Source organism: Triticum urartu, chromosome 1A (genome assembly GCF_056163025.1).
Source record: "Triticum urartu cultivar PI428250 chromosome 1A, HENAU_Tu73, whole genome shotgun sequence".
Classification (NCBI taxonomy): Eukaryota; Viridiplantae; Streptophyta; class Magnoliopsida; order Poales; family Poaceae; genus Triticum; species Triticum urartu.
The window spans coordinates 20,033,001-20,047,270 of NC_141873.1; the positions used below are offsets into that span (position 1 = coordinate 20,033,001).

The following is a 14,270-nucleotide window of genomic DNA, read 5'->3' on the forward strand; positions in this document are numbered from 1 at the left end:
GCCCGCAAGAAGAAATCACACCCCTTTCCTCTACACATAAAAATTGGTCTGAAAAGTACATCTTTTTCTAGAATACTACATCTTTCACCCATGCAATAGAGAGGTAGTGGGAAAAGATCGAGGAGGTACTTTTTTATTTTAATTTACCCTTAAAAATATATGATTGGAAATTGGAGTTCACATAATGTTGAATTCAAATATTTATTCCTACAGTATAAGAGAAAAAAATTGAATCAAATTAATGGATTTTATCACCGATCGAGGTGCTTTGGCATGAGGAAGATCGGACGATTCTTCAATTGATATGGATGGATATCCTAGAAAAAGGTGCATATGCGTTTTTTGGGTGGATTTGGATCTCGGCCATTTTTCTGGATTCTGGCTAGAATCTGGGCGTGGAAGGGCTCGTACTGTACGTCGTATGTGTGCGTTTCCAATTCCATCGCATCAAGCAGAGCAACATGCAGCTCGTTCGTGGTGTTTGTTTTGCCTAGGACGGGAGGAGGCACCGTTGTTGGTGGTGGTGACTTGCTTTCGACATCAGTACCCGATCTGGTATATCCCAGCTTTCCTTCTTCATTTGTTGACCCACAACCATATGTAAAGTAAGGAAATGTGCCCGTGCACCGGCGTTGCCGCAGCGTAGTGGCTGCGGCGGGATGGTGGCTAGGGCGACGGCTACGATGGGGCAGCTGCGTTGCGGCGCATGGAGCGGTGGTTGTGACCGTGGTGCTGTGTCGGAGCAACCCGCTGAGGTGGACTCAGTACTTCGGAGGCTTCAGGACCGAAGGAAGAGGAGAAGCTGCAACCACGCCACTGAATCAGAGAACCTTTGCATCCAATTTGTTCAAGGTGAGCGACTGTAATACCTTTGTGTTCTTTTCTTTTCTATTTGTTACCAATTTGGTTCACTTTCTGAACATGCATATGCCCTTTTGTAATTGTTTGTCAGTGCTAGCCTTGCTGCACCTTTGGTTCATCAAAAGAAAGGTGGAAGATCTAAAGCCAAAGGTAGAATAGGGAAAAGGTAAAAAAAAAGGCCCACAAAAATTGGTTGGCTCAAGCACCTTGCGTCATTCTGAAGACAGAAACAATTAGAGCTGCTAAACAGAAGCTAATTTACACTCCACGCTGTAAATTCTCACAGACTATGGAATTAGTCCAAGCCTTTGCAATTTTCTGCTGCCATGGGCCATGGCTGCTTGACATGAGCCTCGCAAATGGCAAGGCCAAGATATGTACTATCTCAATTATTACCAATCTAGCTTGAGTATAGTAGCAGTAGGAGGAATAGCCTTCATATACTATTTTTAAAAGTAGGCACTTTATTATTAAGCAACAAAGTTACACCGAGTATTCCAGATACAATCCGAAGAAAAAGTACAAAAACTAACTGAGTTCATACAAGATTTAGGGCCAGTTCTTTTGGACGATTCTACCAAAATCGCCCTCTTCCCCAGCTTCTTCCAGAGTCATCACTCCATATGTTTTTTACAATCCTAACTAATTAGACCTTAACTACATAGGGGCCAGTTATTAGCTAAGGGCCAGTTATTAAGGTGCCGACGAACGTGCTTGAAGCCTTGAAGGTTGCTGAAGAGAATTCCTTCAGATCCTTGATGCAGCTAACGAACAATCTTCATCGGCCTCATCATTTCGTTGTCTTCATGATCCAAAATCTGCAGTCCAAATAAGGACAAATGTCAATAAACACAATTTTTTACAAACTAAATCGATGCAGAAAATGTTTTCTGCTTGATGCTTACATGGCAATGGTAAACGTAGCCGGGGCCGGCGGTGACGTCGAAGGGGAAGCGGCCGCTCTTCCCCGACGGCTCCTCCAGCGGCATGAACCGCACCAGCAGCGTGGCCACCGTGCTGGGCCGCACCTTGAACACATTCTTCCAGCCGCGCTCCTGCCGCGGCACGACATGCGTGCGGCCTCCGGCGAGGTGCCGCTGCATCCCGCACGCGAGGGCGTCGTTCCGGCCGCCGGCGCCGCTGCTCGCGCTCCCCTGCATGCAGTCCCTGAACTCGTTGACGCGCTGGAGCGACCTCTGCCTCAGCACGGCGAAGACCGCCAGGTGCACGTGCAGTGGGTGGTTGTCGTCGTCGGTGAGGTTGATCACCTCCCACAGCTCCGACGTGCCCTCCCGCGGCGACTCTGTCACCGGGTCCGTGTAAGGGACGCCGTTCAGGTACATGTGCGTCGGCTCGTCCGTGCCCTTCTTGGCGTACTTGTACATGGCGATGTGCCGGGTCACCACCGCCTCCCGCGCGTCCGGCTTCGGGTACCACGGCATCAGCGCCGCCGGCATGGTGGATGGGTCATGCTCCGGCTTCCTCGCGACCAGGAACTTCATCACCGCCACTGTCTCAGCCTTCTCGTCAAGGTCACCGGGGTATGGCGTCGGCGCGTTGGACCGCAGGGTCACCGCGTCGTCCTTGGCGCCGGCGAAGTCGACGACGACGTCCGCGATCTCGGACGGCGCCAGCAGGAACTCCTTCGTGGGCACCGGCCTGGCAAGGTACACAGAGTCGGAACCGACATGGACGAAGCGGAGGCCACCGGAGAGCGAGAGACGGAAGAAGCGTGCATTGCTGGCGTTGAGGATGCGGAATCGATACCGCCGGCGCCGCACGCGGAGGAAAGGCCAGGCCTTGCCATTGGCGACGATGACAGCGCCAAAGTACTCCGGCTGCCACTGCGGGTGCACCTTGGGGTTGTTCCCCGTGGCGTTCATGAAGAGCGAGCCGTCGCTCTTAAAGTCACGGTCGAACAACACGAGGTTCCGGTCGAACTCCTCGCCGGAGGGGAGGCCGAGGGGCGCCTCGGCAGCCGGGTCGGACACCCGGTATGCACCGAGGAGGCTGGCGAGGATGTTGACGCGGGTGAGGCCCATGGCGTGGTCATGGTACCAGAGGTTCCCCGGAGGCTGCTGGTTTGGGTACTCGTACGCCGGCGAGGAAAAGTGTGGGCCCGTGGCGGCAAAGCCGGAAGTGAACCACGCCATGGAGTTGCCATCGGAGCTGGACTGCTGCACGCCACCGTGAAGGTGGGTGACGGTGGGGACCCCGGTGCCGTTGCCGAGCCCCGCGGCAGCGAGCGATCTGTCCCATGGAAGGATGTGATCCGGCGGGAGGTGGTTGGTCCACGTCACGTGTGTGGGCACCCCCTTCATCGCCACGATGGTCGGGCCCGGTACAGTGGCGGTCTCCCTGCTGGCGCCGTAGGCGAAGACCCGCGTCGCCGGAAGGTCGCGGTGGAATTTCTGTCCACAAAGAGAGAAATAAAAAAAATGCAATTCAGACAAATTGTCAAAGGGCCGGGGCTTGACTTTGCATGATCTTTGATGCACAACTTGAATGTCGTGTTTGTCTTGCAAAACAACTGTATTTCATGTACATATATTTATACGGATTTAATGCACATATAATAAGTGAAAATCATAGTAAAAGTTATGTGATGAAGACTAGAAAAATTAAAATGTGTCTTATATTTTAGAAAGAAAGTAGCACCGTATATTGAGAATCCTAACTGACTGCGCACACTTGCGGTTGCTGAATCATGTGGATCAGCGCATGCCTACCACACATGCCGCCACCCAAAGGGCATAGCCAATGGTTAGCCCCAAAAGCGCTGCCCCGGAGGCCAGCTAGGCTCGGATGCCAGTTTGGATCAAAAGCTAATGCCTCAAATGTGTCAGTGTAGCCTGCAGAAGAGTCGGGCACTTCGATGAAGAAGTGAGCAGAGAGAGAAAAAGACTGAAAGAGTGGTCCCGACGCAACTGAAGCATGCAAGCCATGGTTGACAGCCGCACTCGCACCTCGAGCTCCTCCGCACGGCCTTCAGCTTGTGCACCCGCATTGGCTTCGAACTAGTCGGAGGCGAGGTCCATCGCGAGCGGGTTTCCGGGAAAAATGCCTCGACGATGCTGGACCCAGAAGTAGCGAAGTTGTCGTCTGCCTGCGGCGGCATTGAAACTCACCCACCCACCGTGGCCTTGAACTGCTCAGGGGGGAAATCCATGGCAACTGGTTTTGGAAGAAAAAAGTGGTGGGACTTAATCCAGGAGGAATGATTTGGCACATAATTTTTAGAAGAAAAAAAATGGAAACCTTATTCATTTGGTTTCAAAGTTCTGGTTAATCCCATTTAATCATGCATGAAACTAAGAAAGTATCTGCACTAAAGCCAGGTCTTTTTTTCTTGTCTAATGAATGGAATACTTTCTTTTTCGTTTCTGAAATGAAAACCTCGAGATATATGAAGAAAAGAATACTGAATGAAAACTAGGACATGGGCGGCGTCACCACGCGTGCACCATCGTCACCATAGTAGATGCCGACACAAACGGAATTGGTAAATCTCAGTCGACTGAGACTTCGATGTTATATTCTTAAGATCTTATGTGCAGATCCATGCAAAAAAAAAGGCCAAGAATATGTTGTTCGTGTACACGTACCCATATGGTGTCGTACATGCCGATGATGAGCTCCCCGGCGATGAGCCTGCCGCGCTCCGCCACGCCGTACCCACGCAGCACTGGCATGTCCGGTAGCTCGTCCACAAACTTCTCCAGCCTCCCCACGTCTAGCAGAGGAACACCCTGCCTCTCCCCCTTGCCCTCGCCAGCCGCTGCAGCTGCCACGAGCAGCACACACATGCCGAGGAACCTCCCCTTCACCATTGGCGTGACGCAAACGAGAGCACCGTGTGACTCCGCTTTGGTCCCCTTGGATTTCTCCCGCGAAAGAGAAGAGAGGTTCCACTGAGGCAGTCGACAACTCGGTCTCTCGGCCCTGTGTTGTCCCCTGGCCTTGGCTTGGTTCTCTCCTTTAAATGCTTGAGAGAGAGAGAGAGAGGAAAGAGGCGGCAGGAATATCTGTGGACTGGTTGCTTGTTTGAAACATAGAAGAGATTTAAGGTTGTAGCTTTAGACAGATTCTATTTGGTTCTGTCTTTTCAATGTGAATGAATGTATGAATGGATGCCCTGTAGGGTCCATCTGGGTCACATGGGATCTGAATTAGGAGCGGTAAAAGTTTAAAGTGCCACAAATCATCGTATCTGAATGGTTGAGAATTTGCTAGCCATTCATGTCTAGCACAAATTTCATTCAGCTTCATTCGTCTTTTATCTTTATATACTAGATAGATAACTGTTCGTGCGTGCAATGGACATAATCGTATGTATAATCAGGCAATGATGATTATAGACCAGATGACGGGCATCACCTGCACGCACACAGAATATCCGCATATGCCCTTTATTCATCTATATCATGGTCCCAGAGGGCGGGCGACGGTCTGCCCTTGTCCGATTACAGCATCCGAGGTCGCCGTGATTTTATGTATGCTTTCTATGGACGGGGAGATCACGTTAATTACTAGGTGGATTCCCAAGCTTAGCCTGTAAGCAACCACCCACGCAGAGTCGATCCACACCATGTGCAACTACTCCGCTAAGCGTGCCGTACTATTGATTCCTGACATTAGTTAGCTTAACCTGATGTAGGAGTGCGTAATTTGATTGTTTACTCGTTGGCATGATGTACTGGGGGCAAAAAAAAAATGCTTACCGGTGTTAGGATCTCAGTACTCAATCACTTGATAATCCTTGATTAGAGACGAATCACAAGGAGGATAGGGAAAAATGAACGGTGTTAGACTTAGGACCCTAATCACTAGGAAACGTCCCCTGGGAGACGGGGGCAGCAAACGAACTGATCGCTGGTGTATCTATAAAGTAAGTACAAATCCCAAAAAATTGGCATGAGAACTAAGTGCAAAAAGTTTCTCTAGAAAAGGCCATGTTTTGAGTAAATAAAATGTTGTGATGTTTGCTAGGTTTTTTAATCAAAAAATGACATGTCAAATTACAACAAAATTGCCACAGTTCCTACAATATTTTCTCTCAAGTACCGTGTGGCTAAAAATACCATAGTCTATTTAATAAAAAAAGGCCATGGTCTAATAAAAATGCCATGCTACAAAATTATTAAAATGCCATGGTCAATTAAAAAAATCATGGTCTAATAAAAATTCCATGCTACAAAATGATAAAAATGCAAGGTTGTAATTACTAAAAGGGTTTTTATCAGTAATGCCACCGGTTGTGTCCCACTACTCAGTTTTGCCACTAGAAATTTCAACTGCTCAAAAATGCCATCGCTTCATTAGACACATGCTCAAAAATGCCACTAAACACCATTATTGTGATCTCAAATCTCTTTTGCCATGTTATAATGACATAAATACCTATGAACCAACATGCCAGCTCTCCCTCTATCTCACTACAATAAAGTATGGGACCCACTTGATCCCAACAGCGTTCTTATTTTCCTATAAAATTATTTTCTTGGTTACTCCTCACAAGTGGGGCCACACATATCATTGTGAGATAGAGAGAACTGACATGTGGGTCTAGGCTTATTTTTGTCATACAACATGGTCAACGGGTTTGACGTAAAAATAACAATGTCTAATGGCATTTTTGAGCAAACATCTAACAGAACGATGGCATTTTTGAGATATCTAATGGCATTTTTGAGCAAGCATCTCACGGATTGATGGCATTTTTGAGCAGTTGTAACTTCTAATGACAAAACTGAGTAGTGGGACACAACTAGTGGCATAAATGATAAAAACCCTTACTAAAATGACATGGTGTAATAAAAATGACATGCTACGAAATGATAAAAATGCCATGTTATAAAAATAATAATAGTATGCCAAGCTAAAAAAATTCATGGTTTAATTATTAAAAATGCCATGGTCTATTAAAAATGCCATGATACAAACTGATAAAAATATGATGGTTTAATTATTGGAAATGCCATGGTCTAATAAAAATGCCATGCTAAAAATTGATAAAAAATCCATGAAATAAATGAAATAAAAAATGCCAAGCTACAAAATGATAAAAATGCCAGGGTGTAATTATTTAAATTTTCATGGTCTATTTAATGAAATGACATGGTCTAATAAAATAAAAAATGCCATGCTAAAAATGAAATAAAATCCCATGGTCTAATTATGAAAAATGTTGTTGTATGTTTAATAAAAATGCCATATTAGCCACGATAAAAGTGCCATTGTCTAATTAGTAAAAATGACATGCTACAAATGATTAAAAAAATCCCTGCTGCATATGATAAAAAATGTGATGTTCTGAAATAGATAATATTCCCATGTTCTATATGATAAAACTACCATGATCCAGTAAATGATTTTCCAATGTCTGAATGATAAAGATATCATGCTACCTATGATAAAATGTATGAAAAGTTTTGGAACTTGTTATTATCAAGTGAACACAAGGTAACTTTTGCCAAAACAGAAATGTAATGGACACCCAAGTAGAATTAGGGGATTTGTTTTCTTTCCGAAAAGATGGAAAAATCGATGGGCACATGTTTTCTATCAAAAAAAGGAATGTCGTGGTATATACAATACAATTGCCATGCTATCTACAAAAAATGTTCCTACCAATATATTTTTCCATGGGGACACACGTTAAAAAACAGAAGAAATGCCATGGAACACATTATTAGAAATGCCATGGGACACATTAAAATAAAAAGTTGTCATTCTTATGGATTGGTGAACCTTGACATATAGGTGGATATGGTTCATATTTTGCCATATGCTTTACATTTATCTAGCTATATAATTACCATGTGGCCTAGTACTAACCAGGGAGTTACTACATGTGATTTGTTTCCATAAAAAAATTGTTGTGCCTCTCCTGCATGATGGCATGGCAATTTTGCCATGAAGTTTGAAACAAAACTTCATCTAGCTTTTCCATGTTCTACGAACACAACACCCCCACCCCCTGTGACTAGTTCCAAACAAAATTTCTCTCAAATTAATCCATACATCATGACAAAAGTAGGACAATGCATAACCACAAAAAATCACCTGGGATCTGAAACTATCAATGAGGATAGTGACTACAGGATCCGCCAGGCAAAATGAACACAAAATGCCATACATTAAGGAAAAATTCTTCAGACATGCATCAAAATGAACATGCAAAATTTTCATGGCTGAAGACTAAAATAGCGTGAGGACTTCATTAAAACAACACATGTGTCGTGGCTTGCTGCACAACATCGAGGAGCTTTGGGTGCTCCTCTTATTGGTTCGGTGAGGGGCAAAGAGAGGAACGAATCCCACCTACGTAACATGATGATTTTACCTAGGTTCAGGCCGCTATGAAGTGTAAAATCCTATGTCCTATTAGTGCCCCACAACTCCTCTTGTCAAAGAACTTCATTAAAGTCACCAATGCACACCCCAAAGTATTGTCACTAGTAGAATACGGAGCTTTAGCGCCGGTTCGTAAGGGCCGGTTCCATAACTGGCACTAAAGGGTGGGCACTAAAGCCCCCCCCCCTTTAGTACCGGTTCGGCACGAAACGGCGCTAAAGTGCCACCACGTGGCGTGAGCTCGCGCCCTGGTATGGGGGACCTTTAGTACCGGTTGGTGTTACCAACCGGTACTAAAAGTTTTTTTTTGAATTTTTTTTTGAAAATTTTGGAAAAAAAAATTGATTTTTTTAATTTTTAATTTTTTTTGAATTATTTGATGATTTAGTCTCTAATCACCTCTCTTAATAGCGTGAGGACTTCATTAAAACAACACATGTGTCGTGGCTTGCTGCACAACATCGAGGAGCTTTGGGTGCTCCTCTTATTGGTTCGGTGAGGGGCAAAGAGAGGAACGAATCCCACCTACGTAACATGATGATTTTACCTAGGTTCAGGCCGCTATGAAGTGTAAAATCCTATGTCCTATTAGTGCCCCACAACTCCTCTTGTCAAAGAACTTCATTAAAGTCACCAATGCACACCCCAAAGTATTGTCACTAGTAGAATACGGAGCTTTAGCGCCGGTTCGTAAGGGCCGGTTCCATAACTGGCACTAAAGGGTGGGCACTAAAGCCCCCCCCCCCTTTAGTACCGGTTCGGCACGAAACGGCGCTAAAGTGCCACCACGTGGCGTGAGCTCGCGCCCTGGTATGGGGGACCTTTAGTACCGGTTGGTGTTACCAACCGGTACTAAAAGTTTTTTTTTGAATTTTTTTTTGAAAATTTTGGAAAAAAAAATTGATTTTTTTAATTTTTAATTTTTTTTGAATTATTTGATGATTTAGTCTCTAATCACCTCTCTTAACTGCTCAAGTGTGGATCACTCATTCCAAATCATCTAACTTCCCGACCGGTCACCCATCCCTCTCACTACTCCAGCCCAAGCACGCTTAACTTTCGGGTTCTATTCTCCTTCATTTCCGAATCTGCACTTGTTGTTTTCCTAACAATAGTAAAATGTCAATCCTATTAACCCTCAGGAGTTTAGCTTGAGCATGAAGTCGCACATTTCACCGTTTGAGTTTGAAACTATTATTCTAAAAAACAGTAATTATTTAGTAACGCTAATATTTCTTGAATAAGTTTGACCATAGTTTGACCACAGTTTGACCATAGTTTGACCAGATTTGACCAAAATTCAAAAAATTGAAATAATTATTTAGTAACACTAATATTCTTGAATAATTATGTAGTAACATTAATACTTCTTGAATAAGTAGTTTGACCAGATTTAACCAATTTTTTTAAAACAAACTGAAATTTGACCATATCTTTTTTTCCTTTTGGAATTTGAGGATTCTAAAAAATTCCAAACAGGCCATAGGCCGTCTCCATCGGATGCGGATTTTCGTGCTGAATTTTTTGATATATTATACATTTTTTCCGACATCGTATGCAAAAGTTATAGCCGTTTTACATTTTTCCTACACTTTTTGCAAAACATGTCCAAATTGTAGTTTTTAAATTTTCCTAACTAGTAGATGTAGTAATATAACTACCTCTCGAAGGATTTTATTTTTTGAAGTTTTTATCATTTTCTTTTGATTTTTTCAGAACTGAAATGGCGACACACGGGGGGGAGGGGGGTAGAGTTTGAAAATTGCCCTATAGTGCCGGTTTGTGTTTGTGTCACAAACCGGTACTATAGGTCAGACCCCTTTAGTACCGGTTCATGGCATGAACCGGTACCTTTAGTACCGGTTCGTGCCACGAACCAGTACTAAAGGTACCGGTTCGTGCCACGAACCGGTACTAAAGGTGATCGTGGGGCCCCGGCCTGACGCCAGCCTGCCACCACCCCTTTAGTACCGGTTCGTGCCATGAACCGGTACTAAAGGTTCAACACGAACCGGCATTAATGCAAATCCGTTCTAACCGGCACTAATGGTACCATTAGTACCGGGCCAAAATCAAACCGGCACTAATGTGCTTCACGTTTGACCCTTTTTCTACTAGTGTGTGCTCTCACTTCACAGATGTTTTATGGTGTCCAAGTCTTGTACCTTAGGCTCACATTAGCTTCCCCGTAAAAGCATGAGAGTCGGCACTGCTCTTTTCCTGGTTTCGAAATGACTGAGTCAATGTGATACTGCAAAAAGAAGTCTTTCATATGGTAGTGACACACTAGATATTCAATGTTTACGAAGTAGTAGAATCCATGATTGAGACGAGAGAACCACACACCAAACATTGGATGTTTTATGATGATGGAAACATTGTCACATTATGATTTTATTGATATGGTAGTCACACTATGGGCAATTTGGCACGCTTGGCGCAGATAAATTCATGAAGGAGAGTTCCAGTTGTCTCTTTGAGCACACTTTTTAGTCAAAAACTTCATATGTGACATTCAGAGCACCCAACAAAACAAATCACCATCCAAATGTCCTAGAGATGTGAATCAATCACATGCTATTTGGATAGCGCCTCTAGAGGGTTTTGCAAAGTTTAATGTTGACAGTGCGGTGTATAGCGATGGTGGCCATTGAGTAGTGGGAGTCACGTGCCAGACCGATCAGGGCAAGTTCCTAGGCTCGTCCTTGATCCCATTCAAGAACATGACCTATCCTGCCGTTCTGGAAGCCCTAGCGTGTCGAGAAGCTTTGGCCTTGGCTAATGACTTGATGTTGTGCAAGGTATTAATTGTGTCAGGCTGTTTGGAAGCAATAAAAGACATCCAAGCAGGTAGGGGCAGGAGGCCGCTATGGTGCTATTGTTCTAGTGATTTCCCAGGATACGGATGATTTTGAGGTGTGCAATACAGTCATGAAGGTAGAAGCCACAACTTTGAAGTTGATAGATTAGCAAAACTCTCTCTGTCATTAGGTTTCAACTGTCATGTCGGGCTGAGAATGCCACATGATCGTGTAACTACCACTTAATAACCCTGAATAAAGTTTCATGATCCCACAAATTGTTTTGGCCTATCAACATTAGCTCTTCTTGACCTCCTCTCACTGTCCCTGCAGACGGACCCCAACCTGTTGTGCCACGCAGTAGGACAGATTACAACTTCAATGCCGAGCTATCAACCATACACATGTTGCCTTCTTCGCAAGACAACCTGACTCTCAGTTCTCCCCTTACGGAGGTTGTTGCACCCATCCATCCACCCACCATCTAGACGGCGCTGCCCCTCCTTCTTCCCTTGCGTCGCCAACACCCCCCTCCTCCAGGTGCGACCCTGACCACCGGTGTTAGTTCAACATTGATGCCAATTCGATCTCATGCCTTGCTAGTCTATCATGTAGCCTTGTTCCTCTATATATTGCCTTAGTAGCTAATCGTGGTACACCGTGTTTGGGATGGTACAAACCAGCGATTCAAATATATGAAAACGTGTTTTTATTTCACAATATATATATACATATATATATATATATGTATATGTATATGTAAACTAACTTTCAATTATATATTTCCCAAAATATATTGAATAAATAAAATCCTGAGTTTTTTAGGGTTAAAATGCTGCACTTTATTGATTAACGATCAAGTAGACAGGAACTACAATGGTATCATACAGGTTAATAAGCCACAAATGGCGACCCTCCGACAAGTACAAAGCACCATTCTCCTCGTTTTTTTTTTGTGAGTCTGGGGACCCTTCTGCTCGTGCTTGCCTAATAAAAAAGTTTGTGGATGTATTGGGCTGGCCCGTACAGCCAGCCTTGAGCCTTTTGCTTGGAGAGTGTCGTCCGCCTTTGCCAACTACTGGGCTTAATTCAGGCCTTTCAGAAGGGATAATAGGCCCAATAGCTTCATATGGCAGCCCATCCTTCCAGCCCTCTTCGATCTGGGCAGAGGTGTTCCTCCACCAGCTCGGGAATCCCCTTCAACTCGCCACCGCCACCGCCGCCGCCGCCGGCGAGCCACGGACCTTCTCCGCGCCCCCATACCCTCGCCAAGACAGGAAGATTCGCGCCCAGGAGGTTCTCCTCTGACAGCGGTCGCGCCCGCCCCCTCCAGGTGCCACCCCTGCCCATGCTCATCCCACATCGACGCGGCGATCCGCCCTGTACTGTACTGTCCTGTACATCCGTTCATCTTGACTGGTTTGGATCTTTTCTAGGATAGACTGGCATTGAAGCTACCCTGACTGCTTGATTCTAGTACCAAACATTCTTTGGGGAAGTGGAATTAGAATCGGTCACGCAGTTCACTTAGATGTCGCTCTGAATCCCACTTCACCCTTCAACCGATCGTTGTTGCTGTAAATTAAGGTTGGAGCTTGTAAAGCTGCCGTTGATGTCAATTTAATTTTGTTCCCTGATTCAGCGAATCTACTCTGGACGCCCTGATTTTGTAGCATACTGTGTGTGCCCTGATCTGCCAGATTTTGCTTGGGCAAATTTAACTTTGATGCCTTTGTAGTTCGTTTACATGTTATGCACAATTTGCACTCAGTTATCTAGTCTGTCCTGCGTTGATTTTATTTGCCTGCCCAATCTGGTAATCTGCTGCCTTCCCCAAGTAGCACCGTTTATTCTGACAGATTGTTTAACTCTGATGTGCCATGCGATGTAATGTACTCCCTCTGTACCGAAATATTTGTAGTACAAGTTCCCCCAACTACAAGTATTTCGGTACGGAGGGAGTAACACATTTGCATTATCCATGCGTTGGGTTTATGTTACCCTAAACTCTGGCACATGTTGGTTTCTTTTTTCCATTTTAATGGTCCCAATCTGACTGAAGGTGTAGACAGTTGGTACTTGTGTTCAGAGAAATAAAGAGAAGAAGCCAGACCACTTACCATTGTGATTTGAGCATTTTGCTCTTAGTCCATTTAGTTTTGGTCCTTTTTCACCATGAAGCCTCATGATCCTCCACCCCTCCTTCCCCTGTTTTCTCTCTGCTGCTGGCTAAATGGTATCACCTGGTGCCACTGTAGAACCCCATTGTTTACATGATATGTGTCAGATTGTTTGTATATGTTTCAGTAACATTACTACTCCGAATGACTTGGTTGTTCTGTTTGCCAAACAGGTAATATTCTACTGTACCGAGCACATTGAAAGATGGTTAATGCAATCAAGGGGCTGTTCATCTCCTGGTAAGCTCGCAAATCCCAACAGGATCAACTGTTTTGTTCATTATACCATCACTCTGCAGTTTTAGTTGATCCACTGGTTTATCTTTTTTGTTTCCCAGTGATATACCGATGGCTCAGTTCATTGTTAATATGAATGCGTCAATGCCCGCATCGGAGAAGTTCATCGTGCACATTCTTGACCCCACACACATGTTTATCCAGCCTAATATGGGAGATTACATCAAAAGTAAGATGGCGGAGTTCAGAGATCAGAACAGCTACGAGAAGCCAACATGAAGGGCCACTATCCATTACCGCGGTGCTAGCTTCAAACTCCATCCAGAGATACCTATGTTGATTATCGCTATGTAGAATGGTTATATGCCGAGACTGAATGTTATGTCTCTCTCGTGATGTTCTGGAATGACAATTCTGTAGTATCGCAGAGTTTTGCGTCTTATGTATCTTTGGAGTGAGCCTTTAGCTGATAATATTTCCGGTGATGTTGATCTTGATACCTTGCACTGAATAAAGTACCACTTCTTATGTATTATTACTCTTGTCAAGATGTTCGGTAAGCTAATTACTGGAGCTCTGGATAGAGCCAAGTAGAAGCTTTACTAACAATGCTTTCCAAAATTATCAACCCTGTAATGAAAAACCAAGTATATGAAGTAAGAAAGATATATTTGTGTTACAGTTCGTCAAATCAAGTCTCCAGTTGGTTCAGCTATGCATTTCTCTGAATATATGTACTCCATTTTGCCCCCAAGAAATATGTACCTGTAGACTTGTGTAGAGCTAAAAGCTGCCAACAAGAAAATTACCTTCACTATTTTGCTTGGATCTGGCT

General features: G+C 44.5%; 2 protein-coding genes across 3 annotated transcripts; one reads left to right on the top strand and one right to left on the bottom strand.

Moving 5' to 3' along the window:
• Nucleotides 1-1,425: 1,425 nt before the first annotated feature.
• Nucleotides 1,426-4,794, bottom strand: LOC125540518 (multicopper oxidase LPR1 homolog 2-like). Its single transcript, XM_048704166.2, has 3 exons — nt 4,467-4,794; nt 1,767-3,272; nt 1,426-1,679 (listed from the first exon to the last, which is right to left on the bottom strand). Exons 1-3 carry the CDS (start codon nt 4,689-4,691, stop codon nt 1,626-1,628), a joined length of 1,785 nt encoding a protein of 594 aa, XP_048560123.1. The 5' UTR covers nt 4,692-4,794; the 3' UTR covers nt 1,426-1,625.
• Nucleotides 4,795-12,154: 7,360 nt separating this feature from the next.
• Nucleotides 12,155-13,970, top strand: LOC125540621 (general transcription and DNA repair factor IIH subunit TFB5). 2 transcript variants are annotated; one of them, XM_048704305.2, is made up of 3 exons: nt 12,155-12,400; nt 13,372-13,438; nt 13,537-13,970. In XM_048704305.2, the coding sequence occupies exons 2-3, from the start codon at nt 13,404-13,406 to the stop codon at nt 13,712-13,714; spliced, it is 213 nt and encodes a 70-aa protein (XP_048560262.1). In that variant the 5' UTR covers nt 12,155-12,400; nt 13,372-13,403; the 3' UTR covers nt 13,715-13,970. The 2 variants fall into 2 exon arrangements, with proteins under 2 accessions (XP_048560262.1, XP_048560207.1); XM_048704250.2 differs by having other exon boundaries at nt 12,155-12,351.
• Nucleotides 13,971-14,270: the final 300 nt, after the last annotated feature.

What these genes read in the sequence shown, in the direction of transcription:
- LOC125540518 (XM_048704166.2), bottom strand. Translation starts at nt 4,691, where the DNA reads ATGGTGAAGGGGAGGTTCCTCGGCATGTGTGTGCTGCTCGTGGCAGCT. An exon ending in GCATGTACGACACCATATGG is followed by an intron (nt 3,273 to 4,466) that starts GTACGTGTACAC and finishes CTTTGTGGACAG; the next exon opens with AAATTCCACCGCGACCTTCC. An exon ending in GCTACGTTTACCATTGCCAT is followed by an intron (nt 1,680 to 1,766) that starts GTAAGCATCAAG and finishes TTTGGACTGCAG; the next exon opens with ATTTTGGATCATGAAGACAA.
- LOC125540621 (XM_048704305.2), top strand. Translation starts at nt 13,404, where the DNA reads ATGGTTAATGCAATCAAGGGGCTGTTCATCTCCTG. An exon ending in AAGGGGCTGTTCATCTCCTG is followed by an intron (nt 13,439 to 13,536) that starts GTAAGCTCGCAA and finishes TTTGTTTCCCAG; the next exon opens with TGATATACCGATGGCTCAGT.